Raw genomic sequence first — 20,659 nt, 5'->3', positions numbered from 1 at the left:
TACTGGCTAATCTGTAAAAATTGAAGAATTATAATCGATTATTCCCCTCTCATTCGACTGTGATTGGTCAATTTTTACAGATTACGGCATAAGTTAAGGGGATTCTAAAGCCTCCTGTATTACCGACTAAATCGTATAATCTTTGTATCGTAAATACTTTTTTTATCATTCACAGATTCGAAAATCCTTTTACAGAATTAAAGTATACGGATTAATGCGTGTCTGTGAGGTAGAATCTATGCTGAAAACGATAAAAAATTTCAAAATTGAGTTCTTTTTTACCATTCTTTAGTCCAATATGGCGCTCCAGAGCTGTCACGTCGTTGCACGTCGTAACTAGAGGCCTAGAAAACAGAGATGCGACATTGCGTTGGTTGGGTTAGGTAACCACCACCATTTTAATTCAATATAAGTGCTCTTGACCAATAAGCTGATGACAGTTGATGCAAAAGGTAGAAAGATTAGATTAGGTTAGGTTAAGATCGATATTAAATATTCACACAAATAGAATACTTACACCATAATAATAGTTTTTTATTGCACTTCGACACTGTATTGTCTAAATTTTTCTCTATATATATATATGTACATACGTTATAAAACTATATCTATTAAATGCAATAGTGAATTAAAATGGCGCTCTGATCACGTGATTTAGACAGCCAATCAAGCCATACCCTTCAATGACGCATCTCTGTTTTCTAGGTCTCTAGTCGTAACAACATTTGTTTTATATAAAAGCTGCGCAATTTGTACTTAAGAAATAGTAGTTCACAGACACGTAGTTTGCATGAAGAAACAGCATTCTTAGAATTAGCCCGGATCCTCATACGGACAACAGCGCTTTAACACCGGATTGGTGAAAAACGGGTTATGGGGGTAAATTTTACCCTCGCCACCGGTTTTTCACCAATCAGCGTTTGGTGTCAAAGCGCTGTTGCCCGTATGAGGATCCGGGCTTAGACTTAGACACTTTATCGCGATGAATTTACGATACGAAAATTGACAGATAAAGCGACTGCGTGCATCTGTCTGCGTGAGATACTAGTGGTAGTATATAAAAGATATGTCGATTGTTGTAAAACAACGACATCTGGCGATTTTGTTAGGGGCTGCGCAGAATAAAAGGAACAGGGAACAGAGAACAGAGAATAAGAATTTCAACTTATCAGAAATCATGTACTATAAAATACACACTGTTTACTCCATAGTACTTGATTTTTGATAGGTTGAAATTCTTATTCTCTGTTCTCTGTTCCCTGTTCCTTTTATTCTGCGTAGCCCTTAGGCCGGTATTCATAGTCAGTTCTTATATTCAAGACCGTCTTAAGTTCAGTCTTGAAGAGTTACGAATCAATCAGAGGGTTTAGCATCTTAAGACATTACTTAAGACAGTCTTTAAATAAGAACCGACTATGAATACCGGCCTTAGAGTTCGAGCTTTGCTTAAGGAACCCCTTAACAGATTACGGCCTGTATAACCTAGAGACCCTATAGTATAACAGAGATTCGCAAAGTGTCACGTGATCGATATATTTCTCTAATTGACTAGAGTAAGGGTTGGATTATACTGGCCGTAATCTGTTAACTTATGCCGTAATCTGTAAAAATTGACCAATTATAATCGATTATTCCCCTCTCATTCGACTGTGATTGGTCAATTTTTACAGATTACGGCATAAGTTAACAGATTACGGCCAGTATAAATCAACCTTTAAGGTTGGATTATACTGGCCGTAATCTGTTAACTTATGCCGTAATCTGTAAAAATTGACCAATTATAATCGATTATTCCCCTCTCATTCGACTGTGATTGGTCAATTTTTACAGATTACGGCATAAGTTAACAGTTTACGGCCAGTATAAATCAACCTTAATTCGTAGTAGCTGCCATATTGAATTTACTATCAATTTACTCAACATTGACTCCTGTACCACTGACAAGATGGCAAACTGAATATTTTTGATTCATTTATGTGTATATAATTTGGGAATCGTTTGGGGAAATTTGGGAAAAGCATTTAAACATTTGGTAATAGTATTTTTTTGTTATTAACAAATTTTCTCAAGCGACAAGTTAGCAGACAGCGATTTTATTTAATGAATTTTATGAATGGAATCGATCGGAAATCATTTGGCGAAAACGTTTTCATTATTATTTTCATGTGGGAAAAGTCGCTATTTTGTAATTCAATAGATTTACACAGGTCGCAGGGCGCAAGATTAGAAACTAATCAAACATATTTTAATTATAATAAATTGTAGGACGCAGGAAGTTGGGTGAATTTCAACTTTTGCGCCCTTGCGTCCTTCATATTTCGGTCTGCAACCTATTACAATCTGAAATACGTTTCACTAGCGACCTGCGATTTGCGTTCTGCGTCTTATGTAGAATTGCCTTAAAGCTATATCCATACAAACTTGCATAGCTGCATAAACGCATGCATAAAGAAAATTATCCAGTCGCATTTCCTTTATAGAGATGCACATAAAGCTGATTCTACATTAATCGCATCGCAACGTCGCAAGCATGTCGCAAAGTCGAGCCAGCTTGATGTTTATTGTACCACAATGCTTGCGACACTGCGATGCGACTAATGTAGAACCAGCTTAAAATGTGATTGGATAATTTTCATTATATATGTTTATGCGGTTATGCAAGTTTGTGTGGATATAGCTTTAAGCCTTAAACCATAAGAAATGGACGAATCATAATCGATTATTCTCTTCGAATTCGACATGTACATACATAAACACGTTGTAATGTATCTTGATAGGGTTAATCAGAAATAACTCAACAAGAATACTATTGTAATATGCACGCTTTAATAATAGTAAAACTCAGGAGCGAGGAGAACAACGAACGCCCGTGGCTAGCGTCCATTACACACACCCAAAGAATACAACGGACAAGGAATGCGCACGCATAACCAATGAACATTAAGGATAAATGATAGCAGCGCTCGCGTACAAAAATAACATGAACATATATTACACTCCTCCTCACTTAAATTAAGGAAATAAACATTTCCGCTTACAAGTCTAAAACCTTCCTAGGTTTCGGTACACGACTTGAACGTCGTAGTCCTTCCACTGGAGTATCTAAAACACTAGATTTAACTAACACCTTTTTGCCTGGTGTAAGAACACTCTTTCTATGTTCTTCCAAAACCTTGGAGTCAATATTACAATCGTTTGCCTGAGCACCGCTCTTAACATAAGTATCACCTACATTAGGATTAATCGAATTCTTTCGATTCGAAATAACAAAATCGCTAGGTCGCGCTGAGTCTTCGCACGCTTGTGACTCAGGTAATTGCAAATTACAAGCTCGCAATTGATCGGTATGACGTCTCCATATCCGTCCGTCATCTGTTTTAACATTATAGGAAACCGGACTCGTTTGCTCCACGATTTCCGCTTGTCTCCACGACCTTGTTCTGAAATCCTTAGCCATTACGGAGTCATTTTCTCTGAACGTAACTGTACGGTTGCCCTTGAAGAATCGTTGCTGATCCCTCTGCTTTGACTCTATTCTTTTTCTAATATCGGGTTTAATAATATCTAATCTGGTTCGCAAACGCCTATTTAACTGTAACTCTGCTGGTGACTTTTCGGTAGTACAATGAGGTGTCACTCTATAGTGAAATAAATATTTACATAACGCATCCTGTCTCGTATAGTCTTTAAGTAACAATTTAAACTTTCTTTTAAACGTACGTACAGCGTTCTCGGCCGTTCCGTTAGACGCAGGATGGTATGGTACTGTTTTAGTATGCTTAATAGCATTCCGCGATACGAATTCTTTAAACTGTTCGCTCGCAAACGCAGGACCATTATCCGAAACGATCTGATATGGCACTCCCCATGTACTGGTATATTCTTTCACCGCTCTAATTGTAGATTCCGCTGAGATATCTTTCATCTCCTTAATATCAATTCATTTTGAATAAGCGTCTGTTATAACTAAATATATATGGCCCCCTATTGGTCCATAAAAATCTAAATGTATACGATGGTTTGGCCCTTGAGGCCATTTCCAAACATGCAATGTACTTTTAGGAGGATCATCGGCGCTCTCTAAGCACCCTTTACAACTTTTAATGATCTCCTCTATATCCTTATCTAGACCTGGCCACCAAAAATACGATCGAGCTAACGCCTTCATTTTAACTACCCCTAAATGAATTCCATGCAACTTCTCAAGCAATTCCGCTCTTAAGGACGGGGGAATAACAACGCGATAACTCCACATTATACATCCATCTTCCACCGATAATTCTAAACGACGACTTTTAAAAGGTTCAAAACATTTTTCTACTTTATCAGGCCATCCCTGCATAACAAAATTTCTGACTTTACTCAAGAAAGTATCTTTGCTAGTTCCCTTACGAACCGCCTTACTATCCAAATTTTGCAATTCTTCACTTATTGCCTTTAAATAATTATGAACCTGTAAATCTTTTGAATCAGTCGCTTGACTAGTATCCTTCATACTAACTCTCGATAAACCATCGGCAGGACCGTTATCTCGACCTTTAATGTACTTAATTGTAAAATCATAACCTGCTAAAATCACTGCCCATCTTTGTACTCGACTAGCCGCCATCTGTGGAATACCTTTCTTCGGACCAAAAATATATGTAAGCGGTTTATGATCTGTTTCCAAAATAAAATTACGTCCGTAGACATACTGATGAAATGCTTTTACTCCGAAAACAAGAGCTAATGCCTCTCTATCCAACTGCGAATAGTTTCTTTGAGCTGCTGACAAAACCCTTGATGCATAAGCTATCGGCCTATCCGATCCATCTGGGAGAATATGCGACACTACCGCCCCCAAACCAACAGGAGACGCATCGCACGTAATTTTCAGAGGATAATCTGAACTATAATGTATCAAAATCTCCCTAGATGCTAAACGCTCTTTTGCCTTTTTAAAAGCTAACTCTTGTTCCTTTGCCCAACACCATTTCTTATCTTTCCTAAGAAGTTTATACAATGGGCTCAACAAATCAGAATAATCTTTAATGAATTTTGAGTAATAATTAATCATACCCAGAAATGACTTAAGTTCTGTCAAATTATCAGGTTCCTTCATATTCACTATTGCGTCAACCTTTTTACTCAACGCCTGTATGCCCTGTGCATTTTACTCGAATCCTAAAAATTCTATATTACTTTGTGCAAACGCACACTTGTCTTTACTCAGTGTTAAACCACAATCTTGTAACCTTTTCAAGACACACGTTAAATTTCTATCGTGCTCTTCACGAGTAGCTCCTGTAACTACTAAATCGTCAAAGAAAATAGCTACCATATCTAAATCCTGAAAAATCTTATCCATTTCACGCTGGAATAACCCTGGTACTGACGCTACACCATAACTTAAACGATTACTTTTAAATAACCCCTTATGAGTTGTTATTGTGACAAGTAACTTTGATTCCTCATCCAACTCTACTTGTTGATAAGCCTGAGCTAAATCCAACTTGGTAAATACCGTACCTCCACTTAGCTTTGTAAGCAAATCCGATACTCTCGGAATAGGATGTTTATCCACTAATAAATGAGGATTTAACGTAACCTTATAATCTCCGCATAAACGAATCTAACCGTTAACTTTTGGCACTGGCACAATCAGTGTTGCCCAATCACTATATTCAACTGCTTCTAAAATACCATCTTTAACTAAACGATCAATTTCATTCTCAATTTTCGCCCTTAACGCGAAAGGTACCGGCCTTGGTTTACAAAATACCGGACTAACCCCTTCTTTGAGATGCAATTTAAATTTCTTTTTCGTATAACATCCAATTTCATTTGAAAAAAGTGACTCAAATCTTTTACAAATATCATTTTGTTTTTCATTAACTGTCCTGACTGACAATTTTTCAGATGCCAAATCAAATTGAATAATATCTAAGGCCTTAAGCCAATTACGACCAACAATAGGTGCGCTTTTACCTGGTAAGACAAACAATTCAAGAACCTTGCTTCTATTTTGAAAAGTTACCTTAACCTTCAATATGTCTAGAGGAACTATTGGATTACCTGTATACGCTTTAAAAGTGCGCGAACTTTTCAACACTACCGCATTCTCAAACGGTTTAAGCCTATCGAAATCTTTCTCCGAAATTGCCGAAATCGGTGATCCTGTATCTAATTCAAACGACAAAAACTTATTACCAACCTCCAGGTTAACTTTTAATGGTTCGATACAACCAATTATATTATTCACATTATCCTTATTACCATATAAATTAGACTATCATTACTGTCTTCCGATTCTTTAACATTATTCGGATTCACATTTTTAATTTTAACATTACCATTCGCGCGACTTTGTTTTGGTGATTTACCCTTCACGCCTTTGTTTGAAGCCTGAACTTTACAAACTGACTCTAAATGTCCTTTCTTCCCGCACGAATTACAAGAATACCCTTTAAAACGACACTCTTTTGCCATGTGACCTTTCTTCCCACAACAAAAACATGTAACCGTCTGCAAAACCTTTTTCTGCTTATTGATAACATTGAGTGCGTTGCCTGTGCTGTTCACTGAATTAGCCATGTCTGCCGCATCTCGTTCGGCCATCTCCATACTAGTGCTGATTTCCACCGCTCTGGTATACGTCAACTGTTGCTCAGCCAGAAGCCTCTTCTTGATCCTCACACTGGCCAGACCCCATACGAACTGGTCCCGGATGCAATTTTCCAGCTGCTCTTCAAAGTGACAATGCGTGGAAAGCTTCTTAAGCTTTGCGAGATACGTCTTGATGTCCTCGCCTGTTAGCTGCTTACATTCTTTGAATTTGTAACGCTGAGCTATCGTACTTGGTTGTGGCTGCATGTGGATGATTCCGCATAATTTCCGCGAGACGTTTAATTGTGAGATTTGCCGGCCTTTCCGGCGTGCACAAATTACAAAGAAGTTCATAACCTTCGCTTCCCAATAACGTAAGGAAAAGCGGTACTTGTTTCTCACACGGTACTTCGTTACCGGTAAAGTAGAGCATTACCCGCTCGAACCATCTCGTGTAATCTTCTTTCATAGAAAATTCGGAAATATTACCAACTGTACCTCTAACAATGGTGTGAATAACTTGTGGCTCTTCTTTTTTCGATGCTGCCCTAAGTTCTGCTCTTGCTTGAGCTAATTGCTGACTTTCCATCACCAATAAGCTTCTCTGATGTTCCTGCTGCTTAGCCCTTTCCGCTAAGACTTTCTCCCGTTCCTCGAGATCCTTTTGAAATTTCAATAAGTCCGTTGTGGACATTTTGTTTCTTAACGGTATGCTTAAGGTTTACGCGCCTTCCTTAACCTCGTTTACCTTGCGTCCCTGTAATCGCACGTTTTAATCTTGTTAACGCTGCGTCCCTATGATCGCACGTTACCTTAAATCTTTGTGTGCTTGCGTCCCTATGACTGCGCGTTCTTTGTTCAACGCTTATTGCACACACATCGGAACCTTCCTTCACGATGATTCTTAGGCCCTTTGCCGAAAACTGGCTTTACCTCGTCGCCAATGTAATGTATCTTGATAGGGTTAATCAGAAATAACTCAACAAGAATACTATTGTAATATGCATGCTTTAATAATAGTAAAACTCAGGAGCGAGGAGAACAACGAACGCCCGTGGCTAGTGTCCATTACACACACACGGAACACAACGGACAAGGAGTGCGTACGCATAACCAATGAACATTAAGGATAAACGATAGCAGCGCTCGCGTATAAAAATAACATGAAAATATATTACACACGTCATACGCCGATACGCCAAAGCTTGTGCGTTAAGCGGAGAGCACAGACTTTTGCATAAGGCATAATACATATACATAAAGAATTTGATTGGTCCATTGACTCATGCATAAGAAAATGGGCCAATGAAATTCCTTATGCACATGCTTTATGCGTTATGCAAAAGTGTGTGTTTGGGCTCTTATTTACGTCTAGAACTTAAGTATATCATAAAATGTTACGGCAGTGCTTGTGCTTAGACCCTTATGTATACATTCTGCTTTGATTATCCCGAATCTACGATAGAGTTTTAAGCATTAAGCCATAAGAAATGGACGAATCGTAGTCGATTATTCTGTTCGAGTTCGACTCTAATTGATTAATTTATTACGGCTTAAAGCTTAAAACACCTATTGTAGATTAATTGTATTATATGCGAAATACTACAACGTCTCTTCATTCGTTCAAATTTAGAGGTCCGTAAAACCCCAAAAATGGCTAACAGTCACGTGATCGGTGACCACCGACATCAAAAAAGCCGGCAGCTACTGTCGCTACTGTATGTAGTTATACTGTGATTAAACCTTAAGTTGTAAGCAATTAACCACAGTTGAATGTGTGTAGAGGACAATCAATTATAATTGGTCAATTCCTTAAGGTTTAAGCCTCAATTTAAGGCAAAAGCCTCAAAAAGTTTTACGCCTTAAAATCTCAATGTAGAAGCCACTTTAGATGTTAGAGTAATTTGCTTCTTTATTAAGTTAAAGCCCATTCTGCAATGGGCAGTAGCAGTAGTGAATGAAGAAGTAGGCGTAGAAATCAACAAATCATAATCGAATGTGAGGAGAATAATTAACTATCATTGGTCGATTTCTACGCCTATTCCTTGATCCACTACTACTACTGCCCATTGTAGAATAGGCTTAAGTGTTTATAACATCTGGGGCTCTATTCTTGAAAAGAAACGTATACGAAAGCCTAGGGAAATACTATAGTATACGTAACGTATACTATAGTATTTTCCTAATTTTTCGTATACGTTTCTTTTCAAGAATAGACCCCCTGGTCAATATCAATTGTCATAGCACATTTTAAGATTAACTTCTAAATTTAGGGTGCAAACCTATGTAGCGGAATAGCGTAACGCGGAACGAGAGCAGAACCAATCACGAGTTTCTCTAGAAACACGGAATGCTCGTTATTGAGTGAATCCAGAAGCACGACCGCTCATTGAGCGCTCAATGAGCTCTTGTACTTGTTTAGTTTATATTTTTAGATCTAATGGAATATGCCAATCAGATAAAGAAGCTCATTGATTGCTTAGTCAGCGGTCGTGCTTCTGGATGCACCTATTGATTCTGCTCTCGTTCCGCGTTACGCTATTTCGTTGCATGGGTTTGCACCCTTACTGTAAAACAGTTAAAAAATTATTTCAACATCTCTGATATGAATGTTATACACATCTTATAGAATATATTAAAACATATTTATTTATAATTAATAATATAGTATCAATGACTTCTTTTACACTAAACACTTGGTACACGTAGATCCCTATACTAAGGGTGCCGTCATATACAGCCCGCAATCCGTAATCCACACCGGATGTCCGCAAAGGTTACTAGGGATTGCATCCGTAACGTTACGTGTATTTTATCTCCTTACGTCCGATGGAGCCGTAATTCCGTAAAAGTTACCAGTTTTTACTAGTAATGCTTTACATTATTTTATTATTTAACAAATTATATTATTTATTTTTAATTTATTTCATAAGAAAACTGCAGAATTTATGCCCGTTTCTAGCAACGCGGTTTAAAAAGTTAATCCCTAGTGACACTCGGTTAACCAAAGTTTACTAGAATATTGGTTTCTACCAATGATTTATTCAAGTTTAAACTTATGTAAACTGAGTTCTATTTAAACGGCCAATTTTGACCGTTTAATGCCCGTTTATACCAACGTGGTTTAAAAAGTTAATTCCTAGTGACACTCGGTTAACCAAAGTTTACTAGAATATTGGTTTCTACCAATAATTTATTTAAGTTTAAACTTCTGCAAACTGAGTTCTATTTAAACGGCCAATTTTGACCGTTTAAGCTTCTTAAACTCCGATTAAAAATGTAACTAGCCTACTGAAAGTAGTTCTTAATCTAAATTTCTTTAAACACATGCGACAAGTAAGGTTAAAGTTATTGAAAATATAAAAAGAAAGAAATTTATACTAAAAATACAAGGCTATGAACTAGATTTTATTAAAAAACATGGCAGATTTGTTTAATTTTTTTACTGTCATCATCTGATGATGAAGATTATCGAGAACCAAACCGTAGAAGAAGAAAAAGATTTAAACAGCGCATAAATTATATTGAACAATTAGACGACATGGAATTTAAAATGCGGCTTAGATTAAACAAACAGTCAGTTCGATTAATATTGGAAGAAATAAGAGAAGAGTTGGAGTTTTTTTTTATGACAGAAAGAGTTATTTCTATAGTTTTCCAACATTTGTCTTTGTCTTTTGAGGTTACTGCATCAGATTTTTTATTTTCTATGATATCCTTGTACTGTAAAACCAAATTGGTTAAAATCATTTTTTCCGCTTCCGAAAAATTGTCGGCACGTTTGCGTTGCTGTTTATTTTTTATGTTTACTTCACTCGACATTATTACTTTTTGCAGCTAAAATATAAAAAAATCTGTTCAGCCAGTTAGAGCAGGCACTGAACCAATCAGCATTTAGTATTCTTGAGTTCCCTACAGTTATATCACATGGGTTATAAGTTTAGTTAAACTTACGAGATTCGATGCTGGTAGAAACCAATCGGTGCTATTAACTCTCTAACCTAAAGTTTTCTGTTAACCAAAGTTTTAATAACCTACGTCAGGAAGTAAGATATAAGGAGACTCCACTCCGTAAAATAAAAGTGGACCCATTTTAGGTTTCGAGTTCAGTTTCCGATTCTGATGAGTGCGAGTAAGAGAAATGATCATTTCTCTTACTCGCACTCATTATGCGCAGCACTACTAAATTCACGAGCGCTGCGAGTGTCAAGAATCGGAAACTGAACTCGAAACCTAAAATGGGTCCATGTTTTGTAGACTGGCGAGACTGAATGGAGTCTCCTTATATCTTCCTTCATGACCTACGGTTTAAACCGAAGTTGGTAGAAACGGGCATAAGCTTCTTAAACTCCAATTAAAAAGGTAACTAGCGCCTACGGAAAGTAGTTCTTAACCTAAATTTCTTTAAACACACGCGACAAGTAAGGTTAAAGTTATTGAAAATATAAATAAAAGGAAAGGAATTTATACTAAAAATACAAGGCTACAAACTAGATTTTAGTAAAAAAAAACATGGCAGATTTGTTTAATTTTTTACTGTCATCATCTGATGATGAAGATTATCGAGAACCAAACCGTAGAAGAAGAAAAAGATTTAAACAGCGCATAAATTATATTGAACAATTAGACGACATTTAGATTTTTTATTTTCTATGACATCCTTGTAAATGTAAAACCAAATTGGTTAAAATCATTTTTTCCGCTTCCGAAAAATTGTCGGCACGTTTGCGTTACTGTTTATTTTTTATGTTTCCTTCACTCGACATTATTACTTTTTGCAGCTAAAATATAAAAAATCTGTTCAGCCAGTTAGAGCGGGCACTGAACCAATCAGCATTTAGTGTTCTTGAGTTTCCTACAGTTATATCACATGGGTTATAAGTTTAGTTAAACTTACGAGATTCAATGATGGTATAAGGAACCAATCGGTGCTGCTAACTCTCTAATCTAAGGTTTTCTGTTAACTAAAGTTTTAATAACCAACGGTTTAAACCAAAGTTGGTAGAAACGGGCATTAGTCAAATAGATAAAATTAGAAAAAGCATTACTAATAAAAACTGGTAACTTTTACGGAATTACGGCTCCATGGGACATAAGGAGATAAAATACACATAACGTTACGGACGCAATGCCTAGCAACTTTTGCGGACATTCGGTGCGGATTACGGATTGCGGGCTGTATGTGACGGCACCCTAAGAGTCTGGCCAAGGTTGTCATCCAGCCTATTGGTTTCGACAAAATATGGCAGAGCCAATGAAGTGTCTCGAATTAATATCTTGGGCCGGTATTCATCATCATCATCATCATCACTCCTTTTATCTCCTTTATGTGGAGCATAGGACGTCTACGAGTCTCCTCCATCTTACTCTATTTTGGGCAATCGTTTTTATTTCTGCCCAGCATTTTCCAATAGATTTAATTTCATTATCTATTGTTCTCCTTCAAGACATGGCAGGTCTCCCTCTTTTGCGCTTTCCTTGCGGATTGTATTCCATAGCCATGCGAGCTATGTTATGCGGATGTTTTCTTAGAGTATGGCCGATCCATTTCCATTTTCTGCGGCGGATTTCAGTGCCTATTTTTTCTTGCTTGGAGGCGCGCAGTAGTTCTTCATTAGTTGGCAAGTTTGGCCAGAACAGTCTCAGAATTCGTCGCAGACATTTGTTCACGAAGACCTGAAGTTTGTTTATCAGTCCATCTGTGTTTTTCCAGGTCTCGCAACCGTATAGCAGCACAGATTTGATGCAAGCATTGAATAAACGAAGCTTATGTATGTTAGACATCTTTGAGCTTCTCCATATTTTATTAAGTCTGAAGAAGGCTTGTCGGGCCTTGTTTATTCTTTTGCTAACATCGATGTTGGTTCCTCCGTCTTTGGCAATTACGCAACCAAGGTATACAAAGTCGTTGACTTCTTCGATTGTGCGTCCTTCAATGGAAATAGGTGTGCTTATGTTTGTTCCAATACGCATTATTTTTGTTTTGTTGGTATTGATCTTTAGTCCAACTTCTGCAGCGTATCTTTGAAGTGCTGAAATTCTCCCCTGTGCATCTTTGTGTGTATGAGATAGTAACACGATGTCGTCCGCATAGTCGAGATCGTCAAGTCGGCGAGTCAGCAGCCACTGTATTCCGCCTGTTGTTTCTTGATTGCATTTTTCCATCACCGTATCCAGTACCATTAAGAATAGCATCGGTGATAGAATGCAGCCTTGGCGTACACCTCTTCTGATTTGGAAGGAGGGGCTCAGTTTTCCTTTGAAGAGAACACCGCATTCCGCGTTATCATATAATTCTTTTATTAATCTTGTTATTTGGGCTGGTATTCCAAATTTTTCTAGTGTTTTCCATATAGCCGGCCAAGTCACGGTGTCAAATGCTCTTTCAAAGTCCACGAAAGTCAGATACAGTGGTGAGTTGAATTCTGCTGCTTGCTCCACTATAATTCGAAGGCTGCTTATATGATCTATGCAGCTGTGTCCCGGGCGGAATCCTGCTTGTTCTTTTCTCAATTTTTCATTGACGTGCGCTGTCATTCTCTCGCGGATGATTGACGCTAGAATCTTCGTAATTGTATTCAGTAGGGTTATTCCTCGCCAGTTCTTACATTCACGGAGATCACCTTTCTTTGGAATTGTGATGATTATTCCTTGTTTCCATTTCGCCGGGATGCTGCCTGTGTCCCATACTTCTGTTATAATGGGGGCAAGTGTTTCCGCCGCAAATGATGGATCAGTTTTAAGTAATTCCGGTGCGATGCCGTCACTACCTGCGGCTTTGTTGTTCTTGAGTTTCTTTATTGCTAATCTGATTTCAGCAACTGATGGTGACTTTGTGCTGATACGAGATGATGTTGTATAGTCTATGTCGCAGTTATCTATTGTTGGGTCGTCGTGTTTAAAGAATTCTACCCATCGATTAAGTTGTTGTTGTTCCGTAGTGAGAATATGGCCATCGCTGTTCTTAATTTGTGGAATGCTTGTAAAATGGCCGGTGATCCTCCTGATACATTGGTATGTTTTGCGCACGTCCTTTTGTTCCGCCGCCACTTCAGCGTCATTGATGATGTTTTCTTCGAATTTACGACGATCTCTTCTTGCCATTTTCTTAATTTGTTTTTCTATGTTGTTATATCTTGCAAGGGTTACATCACTTCGGACCTGGTTTAGTTGCTGATTTAATGTTCTTCTTTGTTCGATTAATTCCCAGGTTTCATTCGTGATCCACATTTTACGGGTTTTTGATCCCGATGACTTCATTTGCGGATTCTACGTATGCTTTTTGCACTAATTCCCATTTTTCCTTCGCACTTATTGTAGGACTGATATTATTAACTTTGGCTGTTACAGTTTCACAGAAGTTCCGACGTTCGCCTTTATTCTTGAATTTTTCGATATTAAATTTCTTTTGTTTTGTTCTTGTTGTTATTATATTCATTGTTCTTATGCGTATTTTTGCCACGACTAGCTTATGGTCGCTATACATGTCCGCACTACGCATTGTTCGAACATCTAGAAGAGACTTCAGGTGTTTCTTGTCAATTAGCACGTGGTCGATCTGGTTACGTGTTACTCCGTCTGGTGCTTGCCAGGTATATTTATGAATGTCCTTGTGCGGGAATCGCGTGCTGCCGATGAAAAGTCGGTTGGCCATGCAGAGATCAATTAATCGCTCGCCGTTGTTATTGCGTGCTTCTCCAAGTCCATGGCGACCCATTATTTCATCGAGGTTGTTATTATTATTGCCGATTTTCCCGTTAAAGTCATCCATGACAAGTTTGATGTCTCTTTTCTGCGCTGAGGCGATTGTGGACTGCAGTTGGTTGTAGAAATGATCTTTTTCGCTGTCGTCTGCTATTTCCGTTGGTGCATAGCATTGAATGATTGTTATATTGCGATTTTTGGCTCGGAAACGAGCGGTTATTAATCGGTCGGAGACTGGATTCCACTCCATTAATGATTTTTTAATTTTAGTGGATATAACTATTCCAATTCCATTAATGTGGGTGGTTGAATTGCCCGAGTATATCATGTAGTGATTGTCTGACGTTGTAATGTCCCCGCTGTTCTTCCACCGCACTTCGCTGAGACCTAGGATCTTAATGTTACAGCGTGTCATTTCTTTGCTTAGTTGTGCCAAACGGGATGCCTGTGCCAATGTCCGGATGTTCCATGTGCCAATTCGTATACCTTTTTGATAGCTAAGGTTCATTTCCGTTGTATCCGTCCTGCGAGGCTCGTATTCGTTTCTCGAATCAACTTGTTTCGGGTTTGCGGGTGATTGGCCCACAGAATCCTATCCAGCCGTCAGAGTTATACTGACTGTCGGTCGGCCGGAGCAACCGGTGATGGCCGTTTTTGTTATTATTTTTATTTAGGAATTCTAGCTGGATTTGAACTCGGGATCTTTGGCATGGGAGGCAAATACTTTGCCAGTGCGCTACGGCCACCACATGGGCCGGTATTCATAGTCAAAAAGTAATGTCTTAAGTACAGTCTTAAGATGTCACGAACCAATCAAAGGCCGATATTCATAGTCAGTTCTTATATTCAACACCGTCTTAAGTTCAGTCTTGAGGAGTTATGAACCAATCAGAGGGCCACTTTAGCATCTTAAGACATTACTTAAGACACTCTTGAAATAAGAACCGACTATGAATACCGGCCAAAGGGCTGCATTCGCGTCTTAAGACATACTTAAGACATTACTTCTGACGAATACCGGCCTTGGACGCGGTATCATTCAACTAGTAAGAATAGAACAATAATGTAAAAGCTGTTTTTAACAATTTTTTAAATGTGAAAATACAAATATAATTTCAATTAATGTATTTATAAATAAATAATTATATCATTTAATAGCAGCATTATTATTAAACAGCACCAGTTTTATTCAATTAATAGGAACAGAACAATGAGATAATAAAGTTGTTTTTAACATTTTATTTAATGTAAAAATACAAATACAAATAAAGGATGTAGCAGGTTAAGAAGGGGTCAATCGGCCCCCAAACGGATTATGACCAGTATGTCACCAAAAAGTTCGTTGACCCGAAAAAAGAATTTGGAGAAATTTTTAATTCCGTACACCACCCCTTTTCGGAGATATTGCCTTATGAAGTATTTTCATATTTTATTTTTGTCACCTATCAGATATTTGAGACCTATCAGATACAATTTTATTAAAAAAATTTGGGCATACAAAACGTATCAAAGGGTATTTGAAAATATTTTTTGCGAGATGTTCCAACCTAACCATAATTTTTAAAAAATTCCTGAAAATTTATAAGTGACCCCCTTTTGTTAGTTTATGATTGGCAACCTCGCAAAAATTCAAAAACATGTATTTTTAAACTTATTTTCACCCTGAATTTTTTAAGAATTTTTTGAACCCGGCATCATGCCTAAAAAAATTAAAACTCGCCTAAAAAGGCAAAAAACCGCCATAAAATATATATCAAGTAGCCATAAAGCCCTAAAAGGCTCATAAGATAGCCTGCAGACACAGGTAAGATAGCAAGATAACCCTACGATAGTTCATCGCTCTGATTAAAACAATTATGCAATATTATGGAAGTCTTAAAACACTAAAACATCCATAATATCGCCTTAACCCTTTCAGTCACGCATTTTTCTATTCACTGAATTCGCTTGAAACTCGTTACTCAGGGGTTTTTGGGGTCGCTGATTACGAATCAGATATCATTTTTCAGGAATTTAAAATGGCGGATACAATATGGCGGACGACTTTTTAAAAAAATGGATGAATTTGCTTGAAAGGAGTTACTCGGGGGTTCTCGGGGTCGCAAATTACGAATCTGATGTCAGTTTTTGTTGAACGAATCTGAGCTCGTTATGTGTCTGAATTCATATTCATTCGTGAATTTTTTAAATTCTGTGGAAAACTGAGTTCCGCAATCGCTCCGAACTATCTCGGGGATGCCGAATCTCGCGAATAAATTTTTGCAATGTTCGATTATTTCTGCCTCGGTCATGGACTTTAGCGCGCATATCTCAAAATACCTTGAATAATAGTCGGTTGCGATCAAGTACCATCTGGAACATTTAAATAAATCTAACCCGATCTTTTGCCACGGCCGATCTGGGAATTCTTCTCTAGTGTCATCTAGATGAAATTTTGATGCCATCTTATCTTTATCTAGATAATAAAAATATTAATTATCTTTATCTGCATTTTAGATGAAAAAAAAGTATCATCTTTATCTAGAATGATGTTTAGATACTTTGGTTTATATTTTACATTGCTCTAAAAATGTGAAAATATTATAATTTTTTCTTCTACGTAGTTCATGTTTACAGAAAAATTTTCAGCCTCAGGAAGAGAGTGAGTGCATCTAATAGAATATATAATCATTCACATTGCTCTCAAATGATCTTTTTATTCCTGCACTAGGACGCTCAATTCTGATTGATTAACCCAGAGCTGCCCAAAGTCGGTATTTTTTTTGCTTGAAATCGAAATGTATCGTGTCGGTATTCACACTCTACTGTTCCTACTTCTCACTTCGTTGATGTTTTATCGTAGTATGCGATGCTCGATTCATGGACGACACTAATCCGAAATCGAAAAAAGTTTTTGACCTATGTCTTTCACTATGTTTAAAAGAATGTTATTATTAATATTATAAGATACACTATTATTCATAATACAACGTATTATTCATAACCGCAATGATTATGACATGCTTGCTTTCATGCAACTAATATAGAGGAAAAGGACTGTATAGAATTTTTATGTGATTCTTCATTATTTTTTTGAAAATTGTGAGAGACATTGTAAGAGACAAAGTTACATATTAAAATTTAATATTTTTTAATTATTTTGAGAAAAAACTGATTCTTAATTTATAAATAGTCTTAAACATAAAAAATTATCTAGAATTTTTAGATAAATTGTCAGATAAATTTATCTATATTATCTAGATTAATTTAAATGTAATCATCTTTATCTTATCTAAGATAAATTTTCAAATTTTCATCTTATCTTTATCTAGCTAATTTTAAAATCATCTATGCACAACACTGGTGATAACCCAGCTGCTAGATTGTTTTTTGAAGGCCACTTAGATAAACAATATTGTTTCAATCTTAAACATACGTAGTCGGTTTCCTGTTGTGTGCGGATTCTCTCTAAGATATCTTTTGTCGCCGGTAAATTATCTACAATAAAATTTATGTAAACATCGAGATCCTCAGAAATATCGACCTCTCTTTTTTCTTTGTTCTTTGACGGATTTCTCGAGAGAGAGTCCGCTAACACTAGCTGTTTACCCGGCACGTATACCACGCTATACGTGTAACGCATTAAACGCATCCGCATTCCTTGTAACCTTGGAGTTATCTCGTCTAATTGTTTCGTCTAATTTCGTTTATAAAATTTAAATCAGCGGCCTGTGATCGGTTTCGAGCGTTACCTCGACTCCTACGATGTAGTCTTTAAAACGATCTGTTGCGAACACTAAGGCTAATGCCTCCTTTTCGATTTGGCTATACCGTGTCTCACATGCGGTGAGCGTTCGCGATGCGTATGCTACTATTTCGCGATTACCTTCCGCATCCTCTTGGATTAATACTCCTCCTAGCCCGTAGCTAGAGGCATCTGCTTGGACAATGATTTTTTTTGCGAAATCGTAGTGAGCTAGCGTCGCAGCTTCTCGAGCGCATTTTTTTACTACGCTGAATGCTCTCTCCTGTTCGTCAAACCAATCAAAAGATACTCCGTCTTTTAGCAGCGAGTTGAGCGGTTCTAACAACAAAGATTTGTTTGGGATGAACTTGCTAATATAATTCACTATGCCTAAAAATTGTAGCAACGCTTCCTTATTTTTAGGAACCGGAAAGTTCACTATCGCGTCTACGCGCTCGGGCAAGATGCTAATTCCGTATTCTGAAATTTTATGCTCCAGAAAGTCTATTTCTTGTACACCGATAATACATTTATTTTTGTTGAGCGTTATCCCGGCGCTTTCTAGTCTACCGAGCACTGTTCTCAGTGTTTTATCATGTTCCTCGACGTTTCGGCCGCATATTAAAATGTCATCAACGACAACGACGACGTTTGCTACATTGCCTAGTGCTTCTGTGAACTCTTTCGCAAAATAATCTGATGCGCAGTTTACGCCATATGGCAAGCGTGTGTGCATATACCTTCCGAACGGGGTTATGAACGTCGTCAGTTTCTGACTTTCTTTATCTAACCTCAATTGGTGATAGCCTGTCTTAGCATCGAGTTTAGAAAATATTTTCGATCCTTTTAACTTTGCGAGCGCGACGTCTATCTTCGGTATCGGATGTACCGCGCGCCTGACGCTTTTATTGAGAACCGTGTAGTCGCCGCATATGCGTATTTCCTTGTCGTTTAGTTTCGGAACTGCTACTATTGGACTGCACCATTCTGTCGGGAAATCGACTGGGACGATTACGCCCTTATTCTGTAGTGCGTCTAACTCTTTCTTTAATTCTGGTAGTAAAGGTAACGCAACTGACCGCGGGACGCTTAACGCGAAGGGTTTGGTCCCCTCTCTCATGTGAATAGTTAACTCCTTGCTAAATAAACCTAGGTCCCTGAAAACTTTTGGAAACTCTTTTTCCACGCTTACTTTAGATTTGATGGGCTTGGTGTTAGCATTTCTTATTCCATAAACTAAATTAAATCCCCTTATTTCCGGCTTTCCAAGCAAATTTTGCTTTAACCCGCGCAAGACGTAAATTTTGCCTTCTAATTTCGCGTCGTCTTTAATTAAACTCACGTTACAATAGCCGATAACTGATAATCTTTTCCCATCAGGCCCGAAAACTACTTTGTCGGTCGGTAAAATTTTACGCTTAAAATTTTTCGGTATCGACTCGCTCGAAATGCAAGTTATGTCAGCGCCCGTGTCTATGAGAAATTCTTCCTCTTTCGCGAGCTCAAGAATCTTTACGCGAACTACAAAATCTTTATCTACATGCGATGTCCGACGCCCTATTGCTCTCAAGAACGCCATCTCGCTGGCTTCGTTTGTGACGTTGCCATCTTCTTCTGCTAGGCGCTTTATGTTGCGCGTTCTGCAAACTCTGTCCCAATGGCCTATCTTCTTACAGCTGCGGCATGTCGATCGAAGCGCTGGGCATCTCGCGCTTTCCGTATGTTGATCCAGTCCGCATCTCTGGCACGAGGCTCCTTTGTTGATATTCTTTTTTCCTTCTGTGACGCCATGTTTCTTGTTATTCTTCGCGGGCCATCTCGCCCGTCCTTGCGAGATCTTGTTTACTTCTCCGCATTCGCCGCCATTATTCTGACGCAGCAGCTTCCCGTGCTTAGCCTGTGTTTCTGCCTGACGAGCCATTATCACGGCCTTCTCCAATGTAAGATCGGCGATTAATTGTAATCGTTCCGACGTTTTTGAGTCTCTCACCCCGATGACCAACCGGTCTCTAATGAGATCCTCCTTCAATAAGCTATACTCGCACTTTTCGGCGAGTGTGTGTAGCGCTGTGACGAACGATTCTACACTCTCGTCCTGCTGTTGAACTCTTGAATTGAATTTAAATCTCTCAAAGATTAGATTCTTCTTTGGCGCGAAGTGATCTTTGAGTTTGCCCTTCACTGTATCAAACGTCGTCCCTGCGTCCATTTGCGGTAGGATCCGATTAAGAATTTCTTCGGCCTTCTCGCCCATCGTGTAGCACAATAGGTCGATTTTTTCTTTATCGCTCCTGCTCGAGAGGTTTGCTACAGAGATGTACCTCTCGAACCGTTTCACCCACGTCGGCCACGTGTCCGGCTTCATGAAGTCGAACTCGCTTGGTGCACGGATCGCGGAACCCGATGGCGGTAGCGCCTGGCTCTCTCGGCTCATTTTCCTGCGCTCACACACTATTTCTACGGACTCCTCCAGTTTTGGATACGCGACGTTTCTTTCTCGTCACGATACGGCACAGCTCGTGGTTAGATTCCGTCGCGTCGGGTGCGATTCCTCTTAACTTTAACTGTAGTCACGCACTTCTGACACCATATTGTGGTGGTCATACACCAGATAGGAAACGGGTACGGGTAAAGGATTGCTCCGTG

The 20,659-nt window shown here is 38.4% G+C and overlaps 3 protein-coding genes across 3 annotated transcripts; all 3 read right to left on the bottom strand.

Annotated features, from left to right (window-relative positions):
• Positions 1-3,034: 3,034 nt before the first annotated feature.
• On the bottom strand, positions 3,035-3,925 carry LOC108783585 (uncharacterized protein K02A2.6). Its single transcript, XM_018552185.1, has one exon. The coding sequence runs from the start codon at positions 3,923-3,925 to the stop codon at positions 3,035-3,037; it is 891 nt and encodes a 296-aa protein (XP_018407687.1).
• Positions 3,926-5,152: 1,227 nt separating this feature from the next.
• Positions 5,153-7,279, bottom strand: LOC108783584 (uncharacterized protein K02A2.6-like). Its single transcript, XM_018552184.1, has 4 exons — positions 6,977-7,279; positions 6,279-6,846; positions 5,617-6,162; positions 5,153-5,562 (listed from the first exon to the last, which is right to left on the bottom strand). The coding sequence occupies exons 1-4, from the start codon at positions 7,277-7,279 to the stop codon at positions 5,153-5,155; spliced, it is 1,827 nt and encodes a 608-aa protein (XP_018407686.1).
• Positions 7,280-13,816: 6,537 nt separating this feature from the next.
• Positions 13,817-14,797, bottom strand: LOC108783583 (craniofacial development protein 2). The gene is made up of 2 exons (XM_018552183.1): positions 14,045-14,797; positions 13,817-13,966 (listed from the first exon to the last, which is right to left on the bottom strand). The coding sequence occupies exons 1-2, from the start codon at positions 14,795-14,797 to the stop codon at positions 13,817-13,819; spliced, it is 903 nt and encodes a 300-aa protein (XP_018407685.1).
• Between the last annotated feature and the right edge of the window lie 5,862 nt (positions 14,798-20,659).

The sequence above is a fragment of the Cyphomyrmex costatus genome, unplaced genomic scaffold (assembly GCF_001594065.2).
Source record: "Cyphomyrmex costatus isolate MS0001 unplaced genomic scaffold, Ccosl1.0 scaffold1549, whole genome shotgun sequence".
NCBI classification, from domain to species: Eukaryota; Metazoa; Arthropoda; class Insecta; order Hymenoptera; family Formicidae; genus Cyphomyrmex; species Cyphomyrmex costatus.
This window is presented reverse-complemented; position numbering and strand designations above follow the sequence as displayed.

What these genes read in the sequence shown, in the direction of transcription:
- LOC108783585 (XM_018552185.1), bottom strand. Translation starts at nt 3,925, where the DNA reads ATGAAAGATATCTCAGCGGAATCTACAATTAGAGCGGTGAAAGAATAT.
- LOC108783584 (XM_018552184.1), bottom strand. Translation starts at nt 7,279, where the DNA reads ATGTCCACAACGGACTTATTGAAATTTCAAAAGGATCTCGAGGAACGG. An exon ending in AAGTACCGTGTGAGAAACAA is followed by an intron (nt 6,847 to 6,976) that starts GTACCGCTTTTC and finishes ATCCACATGCAG; the next exon opens with CCACAACCAAGTACGATAGC. An exon ending in GCCAGTGCCAAAAGTTAACG is followed by an intron (nt 5,563 to 5,616) that starts GTTAGATTCGTT and finishes CTCATTTATTAG; the next exon opens with TGGATAAACATCCTATTCCG.
- LOC108783583 (XM_018552183.1), bottom strand. Translation starts at nt 14,797, where the DNA reads ATGAACCTTAGCTATCAAAAAGGTATACGAATTGGCACATGGAACATC. An exon ending in GCGACCATAAGCTAGTCGTG is followed by an intron (nt 13,967 to 14,044) that starts GCAAAAATACGC and finishes GAAAAATTCAAG; the next exon opens with AATAAAGGCGAACGTCGGAA.